Here is an 18940-nt window from a genome sequence, read left to right as displayed (position 1 = left end):
TGGCTTTCTTTGACAGGCTTCCTAACAGCACAGTGATGAGTGTATAATTTAAAACATACTGATAAAGTTATGATCAACTAATTAACATTGCTTGACAACAATCTGGATGTTGGTGTAGGAACAGAACAAATTGAACCTCATTAGGAAGGATGGACAGATGCTAGTGAAAGTGATACACATGAGAGATGCTGGCACGGCGGAGGTAAACATCACAGATGTGTGTTTTGTTTTTTTGTGTGGATTGTAACTTAAAACTGCTGCTTGAAAATTGTTATTTAGCTTCAGGAATAGTTCACTGTTGTCAATTTGCTGAAAATGTATTCACCCTCAGGCCATCTATGATATAAATGATTTTGTTTCTTCATTGGAGCAGATTTGAGAAATATATTATTACATCACTTGCTTACCAATGGATCCTCTGCACTGAATGTGGGCCATCATAAAGCTTATAAAAACATTGTGAATTATTATGATGTTTTTAAGTTTGAACTCTCATTCTGACGGCACCCATACACAGCAGAGGATCCATTGGTGAGCAAATTATGTAATGGTTATTTTTTTCCAAATCTGTTTCAATGAAGAAACAAATTCATATAGATCTTGAATGGCCTTAGGGTAAGTAAATTATCAGTTCATTTTTATTGTTGTGTAAACTATTATAATGAATGTAATCTCCTTAAAGCAAAACTGGCAAGCAAAACGTCAATGCCCATTGTTGAATATGACACTGGGCATTTTGCATTTCGCTAGTTGTTTTACAGATACCAAGTTGTGATTAAGCTAGTTACACAGGTTGCACTAGTTTTATCTCTTTCATGCTCACATGCCTTTACACTGAGTAAAAGTACATAGCTATCAAAATGACTGCTTTTCATTTTCTGTCAAGAACAAACGGTGGCCTCTTTGACCTCTTTTGCTTCACACTCCACAGAGACTGCGAGAAGGAATCGATAGTGCCCAGTCTGCACGCAAGCAATATCAGATGGCACGGCAGAAATCACAGCGCTTCATCAAAACGGGCAACGTTTAAATAAGTCAGTCATGCCTACATCTCCTTAGTTTAATATACTGCCTAGCATTCAAAGAATCAATCATGTGTAAAAAAAATATATATTTTGGCAAATGTATTCGTTAAACTCAGTGGAGTTTTGAATGTATCTCTGAACTTTGGGAGTTAGAACTAGATTTTTTTAGATGTTTAAGCAGTAAGCACTTTGCCTTTTGTTGTCATGTTTGCTTGAGATGGGTCTTGATGATGGGAGAAAACAAAAGAGACCTGTTTTGTTCATTGTTAATTATTTTGTTAGATTATTTTGCACTTGCTATAAAAAAAAATACATCACTTCAATATACAACTGTAATGTGCAGTGTGAGGCTTGTCCAGTTTAGCTCACTTACCTTGATTACAAATCCTGTCAAAAAAGGTTTTGCTCAACAATGACACGTATAATACACAAAATATCTCTTAGCTTAAAAATGATAATATTACAATGTTTTGATCTCTCTTGTATTGTTTTACAGACACACATATGCATCTCTTGTCCCTTGCACTTCACTCGAAGACATAGTGTACTATGACTATGTAGTAAAAAAAGTGCTGTCTGTGTGCACTTTGTAAAATGGCAGACCAAACTTGCTATTCGAGGTGGAGACTATGATATGAGCTTTGCTTTACCTCTCATAGTTACTTTTTTGTTTTGGAAGTAACCAAGACGTGATTAAACAGCGTATGTCTGTATGGCAAGGAAAGATTGCACTGTATTACACAGTTTTCCCACAATGATCTACAGTGAATGTAATGTCAAAGCACCTGGCAATGGATCCTCTCCATGTTGCTAAGTAACTGGGCTTCCTGTATGTGGGTGCAAGTGACCCCTATTGGCCTGGTGTGGGCAGGAAAGGAGAGATTGGCTATCCCATGCCCTTTTGCTGTGGGTCTTTCCATGTCCTCTTATTTCCTATGCATCAGTTGACCAGACATACACCCACAGGTCAATCCCACTGTGTGTAGACAGCTGTAACAGCTAAAGACACCAAATGTCATAAATAATGTCCACTAATCCAATGCAAACACTACGAATGTCATGTGTTATATAAAGATTTCCTGATCTCATCTGCCTCTCTAGATAAAAGCTGTTTTCAGAAACATTCAGTGTGCCGTAACTGTGATCACAACCTCATACGTCAATGCAGAGCAGTAAAACTGCAGTATCTAATCTAAGATCAGTCTCATGACTGAACTCTGTTGTGAAAACTATCTTAAGTTCATGCCACTGTAATTAAAACTATAGTATTGCACTTTGATTAAACTTTAGAAAATCAAATTGTATAAAAAATTTTTATGAAAGTAGAGAAGTGGATTTCTTTTTGTACAAATAATTGTCCTTTGTAGTGTCATGGCCTAATCGATAGAGAGTAGGACTTGTAACCCGAAGGTTGCGGGTTCGAGTCTCAGGTCCAGCAGGGATTGTAGGTGGGGGGAGTGAATGTCCAGCGCTCTCTTCCACCTTCAATACCATGACTGAGGTGAGACCCTTGAGCAAGGCACCGAACCCCCAACTGCTCCCCAGGTGCTGCAGCAATATGACTGCCCACTGCTCCGTGTGTGTGTGTGTGTGTGTGTGTGTGTGTTCACTATACTGTGTGTGTGCACTTGGATGGGTTAAATGTAGACCACAAATTCTGGGTATGGGTCAACATTCTTGGCCACACTTCACTTCAATTAAAAGGAAAACTACATATATTTTCCAAGACATTTTTACTAATTCATTTTCCAACTAATGCTCTATTGTGCATTATATAATGTAATGTTTATTTTCATAATTAACGTTTTTACGTTATACACAATATCAAATATGGTCAATATCACCACAGAGTGCCTTTCACACCCTCACAATACTCAAAAATGTTGGTTTTAATTTCCCATTCGCTTTGTCATGTCATAAATAGACACTAAAGTACTATAGAAACATATTGGCTGAGCTCCCACACATTTTTTTAGATAATTATGGGCCATTATTCAAAGTATAAACCATAAGGTATGTCAGCTGTCATGGACATATATATTACTGTTAAATACGTTTTCATTGTAAAATTAAGATGCAACTTTTATTTTCTGAAAGGTATGATGTCCCTTTCCTAAACAGGGTTATTTGTTTGCTTTCAAAATATAAATACATAAAAGATTTTATGTAAACCATGTGTTTTTAAAGAAACTCCTACAATTCGCACATGTATTTTTTTCTTATTTGGAGAAAACTGTGATATTTGGATGCAGTTTTTTGTTTGCATGTTATTGCCCCCACACCTAGCTATTGAACACACTGGATTATATAGATATGATTGAATTATTATTCAAAATATTTGTGTAAAATATCAAGATGACAGGGTGGACCAGCACAGGGTGGACACATAATGCAGAACACACAAAGCATGACAAAATATGACAATGAGACATTTATTCAACTTTTAAAATAAATAATATAATTTCATCCTCAATAACGTTGCTATTTACTTAAAGGGGCGGATTCCCCAATAGGACAGGGTGGACAACTCTTCAAGGGACATGGACAAACTCTTCTTTTTTATTAAATAAAAATAATTTTTTTATTACCAAATAATCAATACACTCAAATTAAGTAATCTCTTATTTAACAAGATATTAATAGGAGAACAATTTTTTTTTTTTACATTTTATGATTTGACAATATTCTACTATCATTCAAATTTAATGAGCAGTGCATTGGACATAGCAAAATAGCATGCATCCTCTTACACAAAACTAAAGAAAAATCTAGAAAATGTATCTAAAGAGCCAAGTAATGCTTTTGTTATGAATATAAAAACTTAGCCTAATTAACACACCCTTTCATAGTCACAGTTATTTATGTACAGGACACCAAAAGGCACCCTACAGTGATATTGACCCACGTGTAATCTAGCAAATCTATATTTTATGCTGGGAGGAATGGTGTCTGTAAAGATTGCAATTCTCAATTGTAAAATACTCTAAAAACTTAAAGACGGTCAGCAGCAGGATACCAAATAAATGTTTTGGGCGCTTCATAAATCTGGTGTTTATCTGTCTCTTATATTGTTGGTCTACTGTAGCTAAACTTCATACATGGCATCATGAACTTGCAAGCTCTGGAATGGCATTTAGCGGAAGTACGTCAGCAGCATGTTCGCTCATCACAAGCATGCTGTGTGTGTGTGGACAACCTTTGGGTTACTAAGAAAATACATACGTTTATTAATAACATCCTGCATCTTGGGACAAAGGACTGGACAACACAGAGGAATTGTTAAATTATTATTCTCAAAGATATAGCTCAAATAGGTGCCTTTCCCACTCAATTGTCCACCTGCCAAATATTATTAAAGTGCACCGATGAACAAATAGTTCTGTTGAGTCCGATCTTTTAATAAACCAGTTGAACGGGTTTGCAAAATTGATGTTTGATCTATGTTCGATTTTATGTGTCAGTGTAATGATTCGTACATGATTCTCACCGAATCTGTACAAGTGGTTCGGTATAGGAGCGAATCACAGTGATTAAAAGTTCACAACTCACCGACTCATTAAGCCATCATTAGGTCAGATTAATTGCAATAAATGTTAACAATTCAGGTATATTTATTAATGTGAAATACGATAGTTTATTTTAATCAATAGCATAATTGCTAGGATTCAATTGTTAATTGTTAGGATTTTTACTTTTACTAACAAAAGAGATGCAAAATAAATTTGATTGTGGTTTATTTTAGATGTAAAAATTACAATAAGGTTCCAAATTAGGCTACATTTACATTTGTATTAGCTGAATCATGGCTGTAACCAACTAAATTATGATGCAAGCTACTACAATAAACACCCATGCTAATAAAACCTAAGCAAAATGTGCCACACATGGCTTTGTTGGAATGTTTAGGGCAGGGATCCTCAAATCTGGCCCACGAGATCCACTTTCCTGCAGAGTTTAGCTCTAACCCTAATCAAACACACCTGAGCATGCTAATCAATGTCTTCAGGATCATTAGAAAATCACAGGTAGCTGACTTTGGTCAGGGTTGGAGCTAAACTCTGCAGCGCATTGGCCCTCCAGGGCAAGATTTGAGGAACCCTGGTTTAGAGCATGTCAGTGTATGTAGGGCTATTCGATTCCGAAATTTTTGGAATCGAGTCCGATTCCGATTCAGCGTTATGGAATCGATTCCTCACTGTTGTTTTCGATTATTTTTCGATTCTTGTTTTTTTAGATTGAAGGAACCTAATCTCACCATGATGACTGCAGGATAAAGGTCGTAGAAAGTATCCTTCTCATAATGAAGCTTCATTTGTAAAAAAAAAATAAATAAAAATAATAATAATTAAGATCCATAAAGTTATTTTTTTCTGCCCGTGAAATTAGTCAGCCCACAGCTCAGCAGGGACATGCGTTTATCGCATGAATGGAACAAGACATGAAGTGTCTAAAATAAATGTGCACAGTTCAGCTGAATGATGAAGTTTACTTTGACTGTATGCTTTGCACAAAATTAACAAACTGTACACTGAAACTAAATAACCAGAACATTAACAATAACTGATAGAGCTCGTGGTTTATCTGTCAATCAGATGCGCTCTCGGCCACTGAACTATGCTCGGGACGTTTTCTTTTATAATTATCATTGGCTGATAGAAATGTTTTCAAAAAATAGTATTTTAGATGGAAATAAGATCAAGACCCTCGATCACGTCATGATCTATTCCGTCGTGCAGCGCTCAAAACTGTGGACGAGCCAGTTCCACCCTAAAATAACCTCCCAATCGGTTTTAGTTTATTTGAACTGGTTCATTACAACTATCTATCCGAATCAGGAAACTAATCAGACTTCTAATCACTTTTAGCGAGCATGAGGGAGGCGAATGGTGCTTCTCAAACGGAAGGCTGCATCCTAAAATTCAGATGATCTCAGTACCGAGTCCGACTCTTTTCTTTCGTGAATTTAAATGTGTGCAGCGTTTGAGAGGCACCCATAGATAAGCTTTGTTGAACTGAAAAAGGCTCTGAATGAGGAGTCGACTCCCCTTGATGGAATCGATTCCAACCTTTGGAATCGACTCTCGATTCCCAAAGCCTCGGAGTCGAGGAATCGATTCTTTTTGGAATCGATTCCCAGCCCTAAGTGTATGTCAATAGTTCTCGTGTATGTTTGATGTGACCGTGTCTCGCGCTCAACAGCGCTGTCTGTGGACAGAAGGGCCACACCCGCTCCCATGAACACGAACAGATCTGTCACACGCTCAAGTGCAACCAAAAGACGATGTAAAACGAATCCGAGTTGTTCGACAAAGCGATCCCATTGTATTAATAACTGAAATCCGCAGATGAACATGGAGTCTCCGCCAGAGTCCGTCGCGTCGCCGCGCAAGAGCGCTTCTGAAGCGGACGCTTCGGTGGAGGACAGCCCGCTGAAACTGGACAGCAAGGCTGAGCCCGACAAACCAGCACCAGTTCGGCGGCAGAGTTGCTCAAGTACCAACAGGGGTAAGGCTTGAAGAGCAGAACCCAAACTTGCTTGTGAATTATTTTCCAGCTTAATCAAATTCGCGGAGATCAAATTTGAGCCTAATCTTGAACTTCAGTCCTTGCGTGTGACCTGTTTCATATTAGCTCTGAATTTACAATGGATTAAACAGATTAAAAATCATGCTATTTTACATATATGGAGGCCTGGTGGAAGCACATGCACGCTTCGTGCAAATTAACTGATAATGTAGGCGAGCCCAAACATTCCTGGCCACTGGCTACCTGTCATTTCTGATATAATGCTCGCATGCGGTTTAGTAGTTAATGAAGTAGTGTTGTCGTTTTTCACGACTGCCACAGTTTTATCCACTCCTGCTCTCATTGTGTTTGTACGTCGATAGACAAAACTGTGGAAAACGTGTCCGTGTTTCAGTACAACTAATTATACACGCGCTTAAATGCAACGTATGTTAGTGCACAAAGCACAGACGAGACATCATTTGCATAGCAAAGTGGTGATTTCATAGTGTGTGCATGAGCACAAAGCCGTTTGTTTTACATGGGACAGCCACAGCCCTTTTGTATCGCTGATTTGGGGATATAAGTCAAAGAAATATCGGTTAATGTGTTATTCGGTAGACTATCATAGTTGACAGTTTAGTCCGAGCAGATTTCATGTCTGCGGCTGTGCCTCAAAACCTCCTTGAGCTGCCTGCCTATGCAGCATTTCTGGGCACTGTGTGCGATTATGTAGTCTTCAAATGCTGTCTAAATAGGCTGCTTATTTGGTATTGAGACGCCGCCCCTGTGTCTGGCAGGCGTTGCGCTGAGCTTGCGTGTGTGTGTGGAGCGCTGTTATGTAACAAGTTAAGTCTCTCTCTCACACACACACACACACACACACACAGACAGACAGACAGACAGACAGACAGACACACACACACAGACAGACAGACAGACACACACACAGACACAGACAGACAGACAGAAGGAGAGGATATGAAGGGATATTTTCACGTCTTTACTGCTCGTGTAAACAAATGGGGTTTTATGTCATGACATACTGCGGTTTTTAATGTAGGGCGTTATTTTCCCTGTGTTGACACGGTTGTACCGTTTTCTCTTCACGGACACGCTGTCTAGTTGCTCTGTTACGTAACCAGAGGACGGAGAGGCAGGTATGTTTATGGACCCGGCCGCGGAAGGAGTCACATTTTGGACTCGGAAAAGGGCCTGACACTCCTAACCCGCTAACCTATATTCTCAAATTCTCCTGCTTGGTTAAGATAACTTTCCCTGAGGATTGGCCAAAAAGTTCGCCCAGGATTAAAGAGTAATTTCTCGGTGCGCAACGAGGAACACGTGTTAACATCTTTTACACTGGCTGAGGTTTACATCATAGCAAATGGGAATGATTTAGGATTCATTTATTTAAAAAATGCGCATGAATGGATGGTCAAACAATTTCTTCAGATGCTATAATCACTATGGCCCTGTCTCCATAGTAAATTGTTCACTGGCATTGATGCGAGTTAAATATTTAATGTAAGGTGTTATGAAACATCATGAAGAACAATAAAATAAACATGGAATTAAAACTCACCCTATATATTACCCAAACTTGTTGTGAATGATTCTTCCATGACTGTTTCATCTGGAAGTTATTTTTCAAGCTGGCATTCATATTTGCCTCCATCTAATCAACAAGCAATGGATCGAAAAAAAATCCCGCCTACATTTTTTCTTTTTTAATAATCTGTTTAACTCGGATGTACATCACAATATTACATTACATCGCGACTTTATGGCTCACACCCAGGCACAAACAATGGAAATTCTGTCATTATATAATCACCCTGTATGACTTGCGTTCTTCAGCATTTATCAAAATATATATTTTTGTGTGTGTTTGTCATTCTTGGGTGAGCTATCTCTTTAAGGAGTCTTCTTCAGCCTTAGCAGCAGTTTCCTCTCAGCAGTCTCTCTAAAAGCTCCATATTTTACACAAGTCCAGGGACTACCTACCCAAGCTGATGTTAGTTACATAACTGTGTTTCCGCGAATTCTTCACTCCAGTGGAGGAGGTGGGCCTCAGGGTGGACAAGTGGCTACACACTAGCACTCAGCCAAAAATGTGCAAGGCCATCGCTGAGCATCTTATGTCCACTTGAGGCTATTGTGCAGTGGGCCGCAAGATTGTGCCTGACTCGCAGCTCAGATGCAAAAAATAAATTAGCAAAGAGCTGTGTTAGATATGTCCAAGCAGACAAAATGTGAACAATAGCCTACATTGTCTAATAACCATGTCCACTTGAATTAGAAGTGGTCATTCTGAGTAATATTAAGGTGTGTTCACACCACTCCGGAATTACTGTGATTTTAAGATTTCAACTTGTAAAAAGGGTTCACAAACTTGTAGAACTTGTATTTACAACTTCAGAATTCCTGAAAGCTCTGATTTGTACGAGCAGTTGTTTTGTAATATTTCTATTAAATATTTCCTGCAGTATTGTTGAATATTGGTAGTGTCTTAATGTGAGAATAGTATGAAAATAAACTAAAGACATACAATACAGTTTAATGTAATTAGCACAGTTGAATAATTAGTGTTCCAATAAACAAATTATACGTTTTTTAAATTTTTTTATTTTTTTCAAAAAGGCATTTGCATTAATGGCCGTTTATGTGGTTTTGTCTTGATTAACCAAATAACACATATTTTTGACATTAATAGTGTTGCTATAGAAACTCATAATTATGAGTCTGAGGGCATAAGCTCTGAGTAGGACGTCCCGGGTTGTCATCTAATAATTATGATAATTACAGCATTGCAGAAACAATAAGCAATATTTTCAACAATTTTGTGCACATTAACATATCGGCTACCTTGCTCTTAGGTATTAATCATGGATAACTATCCATTGAAAAGTTGCCATCTGGTGACTGCTATTAAAAGGCTTGCTATTTTAAATTGAATAGGACTGAACGAGGATATGTGTGTTTCCAGTGGAATGAACATGTAAGTAAGGGGAATAAGTGAAGATTCCAGAGTTGATGCAATCAGTGTTTTAGAGCTGACTTTTTGACGAAGTCTTGTCTGGAATTGTGGAGACACAGAGAAAAATGAACATACAACACTCACAGAAAGAGAGCAAACATCCTAGCCTGGCTTTTTGCATTGCGATGGAGTGTTATTGCAGTGGTGACAGTCATAATTGGCTACAGGTGCGCCCCATCTAATGCTGCCAGGCAAAGTACTTTACACACCCTCCAAAGCAGTTGCAAAATAGCCATAGCATGATGTTTGGTGAGAGGAGGTGTTTGCATCAAACAGAGGGTTATCTAGGATCACTCACTCTGGGCTAATTGACTTTTGCTACCAGGCCTCACAGTAACCTGAGAATTGCTGTGGATTTAGACGGTTCAAAAGTACAGAACAATGATGTGATTGTAAATGCGGTTGTTGAGGAGCTGGTGATATGAAGGCAAGCTCTCAAGTAGATACGAATCATTAACTGCTGCTTTTAGATAGAGGAGAAATGCGTTGTCCATCTGGTGGAATATTTGATTACATGATGCACTCTGATGTTTGGAATCTCACTTTACACTCATTTACCAAAGTCGGTAGTTCCAGGAAATTGCCCATTTGTCATGTAAAGCTCAATTTCTTTCCAAGGTTTTGTATTTAGTTTGAAATGCCAAATACAAAATTAAAGATTTGCCGTCTTTACCTGTTTACAGCAAAGTGAAATATCTCCACCTGAGCTGAAAATGGCTCACCTTGTAAACCACTTATACTGGAGGGGAACATGTAGTTAAGATGACATTTGCTGGAATGGGGGGGGGTTGGCTGTTTTTTTTACCTTCTTGCTCAGTGAGATTCCAGAAGAAAGGGGGGCGAGCATTCAGGCTGAGTTTATCTGAATACTCTGCACTGTACATTGTGTACTCCCTGCTGCGCTGTAACCGTGGTTCGAGTCCTGCCATATGGCCTCATGTTTCCCCTGCAGCATGTACCAGAAAGCTACTAGATTGTTTACATTCAGAGCAGCTCCACCTCACAGGTTCCTCATGAATCATTCTTGTATATTGTGTAATAGAATCAATGATTAGTAGGTCAAAAAGTTTATGTTTGTGCTCTTTAGGAGTTAGGAGAGCTAATTGGTTAGTGAGGCTGACTAGCTCTGGGGTCCTGATTTCTAAAGACCATCCCTGCGTCTCAATGTTCATACTATCTATCCTAAATAGTATGTGAGATTAGAATAAGTGTGTCCCAAAGCATAGTATGTTGAAAAAAGTCTCCGGATGTTCTACTATTTCAGGTCGATTTTTGAAGTGTGGATCCGTGCACACTCCAGTGGCTAAAATTGCCCACAATCCATTGCGCTTTAGCGAAGGATTCGGTCCAGAACTACAAACACGAATAAAATGCGTAAGAAAAACTACAAATGTGGCGGATGCGCGCGATCGACGGTTAGGTAGAGAGGTTTACAAAAAGGGGTTTGAGTTGCTAATAATAAACATTTAACCTGGTAAAAAATATTTATTTATTGTTATCCGTGTTATATTTAATCTGCAACAGTAATGTGAACTTTTATAAACATCCATTTGGTCGTGAACTTTTAAATGCATCATTATGCAGAAAATATGAGCAGAGTTCTCCGCATGAAAGACCCGCGACTGGCAGATCAACGAGCTACTTCTTTTCTCTCCAGTACTGTAGGAAGTTAAATGAAATGAAATGTGGAGGATGTTAACTGTGACAGGGTGCGTGTAACAGGTGCGACAGAGCGTCCGTTAAAGACGCAGTTGTGTGACCTGATAGTATGTCCCAAAGCTTGCCTACTCTTCTACTACGCACTCAAAAGTTTGTACTTTTTCTTCACCAAAAGAGTACATGCTTTAAGGGCGTAGTATAAGTAGGCACATGGAGACGCAGCACATGTGAAGTCGAAAACCATGAAATTGACCTTTCACAAAGACCCGTCCCAACTAGTTGCTACATCCAACAAGCCATGGCACTCTCACGCCACACATAATGTTCTCACGCAGTAAAAAATACATTGCGAAGCAAAGAGGACACTGACAATGTGCCGACAGACAAGACAGAGCAGGATACTTTAGGTATGAAACAAAGTCTCAACTTTCAAATTTTTTCATTTTATAAGAAATTCAAACAATAAATACCGTTTTGTGGCTCTTTAATGTGTCTTGACAGATCGCTGTAGCGCTTCAGTTCAAGCGGCACGTGAACGATCATCTCTTCCTCTTTACTAGTATAGCATGAAATAAACATGAATGAACACCAGAAGGTATCTTGTTTCAACCGCAGAAAGATGCCAACACACCATTTTTCAAGTTAAAGTCCATCGACGTTAGTCTACTCTCCTGTCTGATTTGTTTGTTGGTCAAAATGACAGATTCGGCCTTATGATTGGTCAGGTCGCCTGTCAGTTTTTAACAGAATAAATAAAATTTGCAAATTGAGTTCATTTCAATTCAATGTTTCTACATCTACCACTAATAGTGTGTAGGAAAAAAAAGTTGACACATAGAAAATACTGAACATTTCAAATAAAATATATTTCAGATGATATTTTAGTAATTATTCTTAGTGCAATCATGACAACATAAGCCAATTATCTAATTATGTGAAAAACATTTTTATAATAGCACACATTTTCCTATTTTTTTCTTACAGTATCAATTGCTCTTCTTTGTAAATCAAAAAATTTGAGCTGTGTTTATATTTTACTAAGGGGTTCCTCACAAGGGCTAATTATATGAATGAACATCACAGTTATTGAACTGAACTGAAGCTGAATAATGACACTATTGTCTTGCTGCAGCTGCTTTACAGCAGAATTTTAGTCTTGCCTCATTATTAAAATTTGCATCATTGATTCTGTTACTTTCCTGTTTACTACTGTGAAGCTGCTTTGAAACAACCTCCGTTTAATAAAGCACTATAAAATAAAGATGTCTTGAAATAGTTTTGCCATAGCATTTTCAGATGGTTCACTCATATTACTACGAATGGGAGAAAGTTCAACGTGCAATATGGCAGAACAGGTCCTGCCTTAAACTAAATAAAAGAGACAATCACCAGTTGGTAAAGTCATCGCATTACTGCAGCTGCCGTTAGAAACTCCAGTTCCCATAGAAACAGCCAGTGTCCTGAGATGCGCATTGGGACTGTACACGCTCATTGGCTGGACCAACTTGAAATATACACTTTTTCATACTATTTGAGCATAGAAACAACATTTACGGAAAAGTACATGTAGGTACAGTCACATTTTGCTGCTGATTTGAAATATGTTATATAAACGTGGGTTTGCCAAGCAGTTTTTGCGATTTCGATGTTTACCCATTCAAGAAGATAAGAGGTGGTCTTGGATGCCCGAAATGGCTGTCTTGAAGCATTGCAAATATGGCCAAGAACAAACCTAATTAAACAGGGACTTATTAGTCAACTTGTTGGTCCGCCAGCCCACAGACTAGTCAAAAATGTTGTTTTGCACATATTGTAGTTTTTCCTATAACTCAAGAGAGATTATTATACTAGTCATTCAGTGAACTGGCCAGCCAGCTTTGAAAATATGCAGTTTTGCACATCCCTGCTGTTTTTGCAAGTTTGTTCTCTGCAGGAATGTTTCTTTGAGTGACTATTTTGTCATCGCTGGTGATGTTCACAACATTCTTGCGACAGAAGCTTTAATGCTTTAAGCTTTAATCTCTCTTTAATTTGATAAATTGTCAGTACGCACACTGACCTTCCAAGAGAAGATGTTATGTGTTGAATCCTATTTTCCAGTGAGCTGCGTTCCAGTCTAAACAGTGCGATAATCTCTCTATCATTTGTCAGAGTGTCATGTCAGGCAGGCTGGACAAAACATCTTCTTTTATCTTGTGCAGCTGGAGGAACACACACACACACACACACACACACATGCCTGGATGGATGGATGATTCGTGGCATTGGCAGAAAGTTACACTTTTGTTGAATGATGTCAGGGCAGCTGGCAGGCAACCCATAATCTCAAACAGCACATTGTTAATTCAGCACAGAGAAGTGAGTGAATTAAACATTCAGGATGTGTCCGGTTTTCCTTTAATGTGGCCTGTAATACCTGCACATGGGCAGCACTTAATGGGTTTTACGGATGTTTTTGTCCAAAGTGACAAACATTACATACAATTTATCCCTGGGAATTGAACCCATGACCTTGGTGTTGCTAACACCAAGCTTTGCTATTTGAGCTAGAGGCCCATTCACACCAAGGACGATAACTATAAAGATAATGATAAAAATAGAATTCTAAAAATCTTTCTCAATGTTAAAGTATAGCAGAGTCCACACCACAGCTATAACGATAAAGGCACAGAGAAACAATATTGTTGGAATCACTTTCAGAACAATTTTTTTCCAGCTGATGAAAGATACAAACATTAGCTAAGTTTCCATCACCCTATTTTAATGCGCATTTTGAAGTATCTCATGAGAAACGAGTGATGGAAACACCAAATTTCGAATAAAAATCCCTTAATTTGCAAAAACGTTTTTGTGCTTGCTTGAGGTGATTTTTGACTTGTGAAAGGGTTGGTGTGAATAACGGGAGATGGAAATGCATTTTGCAAATAAATTCCTCCAAGCGCATCAAAAAAGTAGGGATGGACGATACCCCTTATTTTGTTTTCGATACGATACCGATATTTTTCAATGCAGTATCGTCGATATCGATTCGATACTTCTGCACTAAACTTTTAAATTATGAAATGTATTAAATTATTAAATTACTAAGAGAAAATGGGTAATGAAAACCACTTAACTTTGTTTAAAACGCATTTTAACCCGTTTAATCCCAAATTTTTCCCAGACATGAAAATATCCAAATGATGTGTCATTAGTAACCCTTTGAAATAATCAAAATTTTTTTTTGGAAAGGTGTGTGTGAATTTTTATTTTATGGTCAGTCACAATTGTAACCAGTGGGATAATGTGTATACTGAATTAACATATTTCTGCAGTCTTAAAAATTGTTAAATATCTTAGCCCAGCTATTTTAAACTGTTTGATCACATTCTAGAGTTACTATTATGCATAAAAAACCCTTACACAACATTGATAGGAATACTGAGATAAAATACAACCATCAACGTATTTCAAAATTTGTACTTTTTTGTAACATATATCATCACATTTTTATATTAGTGCTACCAGTATTACAACATTAATATTCTAACTTATTTGTAACATTTGAACTTTTGATTTAGTGCAATATTTTGTACTGCCATTAGGGACTGCCAGTGAATGGCTGTTGCATGCATAAAATGCAACCTTTTTATTCTAAGTGTGTGATTTCTATTAACATTACAGAATAGAACATGATCAATATTATCAACGTTCAATTTAAATAATTGTAATTGCACAAACTATGTAGGCTACAATTTCAATTTGTTTATTGTAAAATAACTCGAACATTTTTTTTTCTGTCCTCTGATAAGCATTGTTCAGGGCTGCCATTCCCAAAAGCTTTAATGCTTTCTTATGATACTTTTGGGGAACGCAGCCCTGTTTGAATGCACTGTCAGCAGTGAGTGTGAACGCTCTCTGTGATTGATTGGTTTTGTCTTGCAACATTTGCATGTGTTCAGATGAGCAGGAAAATAGTTCTATCCTACACAATTACTCGCTAACAAAGGTTATTCGTCCATTTCAGTGCATATTGTACGCATTATTATTATTATTATTTTTGTTAAATAAAACCACTGGTAAATAAAACGCACCTATCTATATTTTTTGTTTGAGTATCGATACTTTCGATACTCATGTCAGTATCGATATATCGATACTTCGGATCGATACGCCCATCCCTACAAAAAAGTAATGTGACTTTGCGCTATGGGATGGCAAAACCTGACTAACCAGCGAACCGATCTCCACAGCATCTGAAATGTTGTAATGGTCATTCGGAAATGCACGAGCAAAGTCTGTCATCAAAGTATTTCTATGTAATTGCCTCAAACGGCAGCATCCACCTCCGAAAGCGATGACTGCATTCATTGTGTTTTGTCTGCTCGCTCTGAGGCGCAAGTAATTATACTGTCGTGACTGTTTATCCGGAAGTGACAATTTTGTTCTCTTTGACTTGTTGGATGGAAACGATGCTTGTTTGCAAATGTTTTATGCAATATTCCAGTTTTGTGCACAAGTTAAATTCGCAAATTTGGATGGAAACCCGGCTATTGACACCCAATCAGAATCCATCCTGCTATAATGAGCTCGAGAATTTAAAGTGGCAGAAGAGCGTGTGCTGAGAATAAACAGATGTTATCATTCGCTGGTGTGGACGCTAATATAGTTGTCTTTATAGTTATCGTTCTTGGTGTGAACGGGCCTTTAGTCTGTGTTCCGAATACAATACTAGCTTAGTGCTTGAGTTCAGAATAATGCGCAGTATGTACTGTATTTAGCAGGCCTGTTGGAATGGTTGCTCACAGGCCAAATCCAGCCCGTTTCACAATTTCAGTTTTAAAGTTCGACGATCCATCATTTTGATGGATGTACATTTTCACCAGAGAAGTCATTGTTCTATAAAATATAGTAACACTTGATCTTTTTAAGGTGACTTCTGTTTTTGTTTCAGGTTTAGCTGTATTTTATCAGAATTTTCTGTTATAGGTAGAAATATTTCTCATGACATAAACATCAAAAGCTATATAGACACTGATGTTTCATATAGTGAAAAAAAACCATTAAACCGTATTAAAGCATTGTTAACTATAGATAGCTTTTTATTATAGCATATTCAATTTCACATGGTCTAAAGGTTTTGGTATATAAAATGTAGTTATCATTTCACAATTAATTTGAAAATTTGTGCATGCAGGCCCACTACATTTTATTAATTAATAATTTAGTAAGCATAAATTCTGTCAGGGATAACCACACAAACTTACACACACAATCAGTTGTTAGCAGTGATAATCTGACCTTTTTGAGTAATTACACATGCAGTCTTATTCAAGTGAACGTGTCTTTTTTTTCTCAGCATACTGAATAGGCCATTTGGCCCTCTTTTTTTTTTTCCGTTTGGCCTCTGCCATGTAAGAGTAAACATCTCATTCATTAAGCTACTGGATTGAGGCCAGGCTATTTGTCTTTAGTGACAGTGCTCCCACTGGTAAAGGCAGGTGGTTCAGCTGCCCTGACACAGCACATCTGCAAATAAGCTGGTATGCGATGTGCCATAGCCGAGGTACAGTACAATGAGAGAACAACTGTTATTTCATAAAGCTGGAATTTTTTTCTTCTTGTGATCTGTGTTGTAATTTACTCTGTTATCAGTTGTTAAAGGACTTTGTAATTAGACCTTTTAAAACGGGACGTTTTATCTTGATTAATTAAGTGGCCAGTGTCAGGCAGGAATATTTAGTGAACCAGTAATGTAAGTTTATAAATCTCTTAGCGCTTTATACAGTAGCAGAACTGAAGTTATTTACACCATCCTCTGGGTTGTTACCACAGACCTTCTTGTTGAAGTTATACTGTAACCACATTGACCATAGAGAAGTACCAGTTCAGCTTTTGATAAATGTTCTGTTCTTGTTTTGTCATTGCCCAGAAAAAAAAGATACAGTTTATTAAACACACTCTATATGGCATGTTGTCACACTATAAAGTGATCACAGTAGGAACCTGTAAATAAATAGAATATTAAAATGTACAATTGATTATTAAAATGGTTTGGCCTGGAGCAGACAGTTATAAAAAAATTAACTTGGCTTGAGAATACAATTCAACTTTTTGATTAAATTCAACCTATATAATATAGTTTACACTTCTTTTGTTGTATCTTAATGTCTTTTGTTGTATCTTAGAGCTAGAACAGAAAAAAACAATTTTCATTTTCTAATAAGTAAACTACATGTTTGAAATCAACTTTTTAACAAAGAAGTGTCTTCTGTTCACCAAGTCTTACCAGATAAATTCTTATTTGACCAAAAACACAGTAAAAACAGTGATATTGTGAAATATCAATACAAATTAAAATGACTGATTTCTATTCAAATATTTTTTTAAATGTCATTTATTCCTGTGATTTCAAAGCTGAATTTTCAGCAGCCATTACTCCGGTGTCACATGATCCTTTAGAAATCGTTCTAATATGGTGATATTCATTCTAATATCATCTAATAATTCTAATAATCATTCTAATAAGTCTTTGTTGTCACTTTATCAATTTAATGCATCCTTGCTGTATAAAAGTGCATCCTCCATTTTTCACTTTTCTTTCATTTCTCTCTCTTATTCTATCTGCTCTTGTGCTGCAGCTTAGGTAAAGATGCGAGTGAAAATAGAGCAGAGTGGTATGTCTGTGTACATTACACAAGGAAGGTTTTAGGCGTGACACTGGCCACATCCAAACAGGGCAAACCAGTTGTCCCCACCAGCGCATCAGTTAAAACTAGGCGTTGTGTATACGAATCTCTTGTTTCATCAGGTGTCTTTGGCATTGTCTGGCTTTTCATTCGCCATTGTAATTAAACGAAAAGTGAGAGCACACCATGAGATAACATCTGAAAGAAAATGCCTTTCCTACGGTGGCCGTAAAGTGCAAAGCAGATCACAATTCTGAAAACAAAATAACAAATTACAAACGCAAATGCAAGTCTAAAAAACAAAATAATAATTCAGAAAGCACAACAACAATTCAGAAAACATTATAACAAGTCAGAAAGCACAACGACAAATTCGAAAACAAATTAATAAGTCAGAAAGCACAACGACAAATCCGAAAACAAATTAACAAGTCAGAAAACACAACGACAATTCAGACAAACCGGAAAAGGTAGGTATAGTTTGAGACAGCGCCATTGGTTTGGGATTACTCACCGCTGACTGGACGAGACATCTGTCAATCAACATATACAGAGAAGAACCAGCCGAAGAACAGCAGAGTCGTGGTAGAAAGTTCGGAGATGGTATTAAAGTAGCTCAGTTTAAATGTATTGTATGAATTGCCCTTACTATGGAATAAAAAATACGGGGTGTCTATTTACATTTAGTAAAAAGTGGCTGTGAAACATCAGCTCCTGATGGATAAGCACTTGCCCTTGGCTTTTTGACGCGATTGACCCGGGTTCAATCCCGTCTTTTGCCTAACTTTTTTTTTTCTCCCTTTTCAAATCTCGTATTAGCAATGGATTCTATTTACACTAAGTGAAAATAGCAGTATTTTTTTTAGCAATATGCTATTTACACTACGTGCAAATACCTATTTACACTGTTAAAATAGCATTATTTCTACTATCAAGTATACTACTTGTTGCAAATAGTGACAGTTAGCTGCACTTCAGTATTGTAGTACATTATAAAACAGTATGCAATAATAACGTATTGAGTGTAAATTATAATTTAAATT

The 18940-nt window shown here is 37.4% G+C and overlaps 2 protein-coding genes across 4 annotated transcripts in view; both read left to right on the top strand.

Moving 5' to 3' along the window:
* Positions 1–2336, top strand: part of LOC107586019 (vacuolar protein sorting-associated protein 13C-like) — a 64591-nt gene extending 62255 nt beyond the window's left edge. The window contains exons 90-91 of the mRNA XM_016273232.1: positions 119–202; positions 932–2336. Of these exons, the coding sequence (XP_016128718.1) occupies positions 119–202; positions 932–1030 (183 nt within the window). The 3' untranslated portion in view covers positions 1031–2336. The remainder of the gene's footprint in view (positions 1–118; positions 203–931) is intronic.
* Positions 2337–4560: 2224 nt separating this feature from the next.
* Positions 4561–18940, top strand: part of LOC107585969 (nuclear receptor ROR-alpha-like) — a 56137-nt gene continuing 41757 nt past the window's right edge. Inside the window, exons 1-2 of one of the 3 annotated variants that reach the window (XM_016273167.1) lie at positions 4561–4596; positions 6371–6530. In XM_016273167.1, coding sequence (XP_016128653.1) covers positions 6371–6530 — 160 coding nt within the window. In that variant the 5' untranslated portion in view covers positions 4561–4596. Of the gene's footprint in view, positions 4597–5285; positions 5302–6085; positions 6531–18940 lie in introns of those variants that run through there. The other 2 variants (XM_016273168.1, XM_016273169.1) reach the window with 2 other exon arrangements.

The sequence above is a fragment of the Sinocyclocheilus grahami genome, unplaced genomic scaffold, assembly GCF_001515645.1.
Source record: "Sinocyclocheilus grahami isolate Dianchi unplaced genomic scaffold, SAMN03320097.WGS_v1.1 scaffold76.1, whole genome shotgun sequence".
NCBI classification, from domain to species: Eukaryota; Metazoa; Chordata; class Actinopteri; order Cypriniformes; family Cyprinidae; genus Sinocyclocheilus; species Sinocyclocheilus grahami.
The sequence above is the reverse complement of the archived record's forward strand: the minus strand, read 5'-3'. Positions and strand labels throughout refer to the sequence as shown.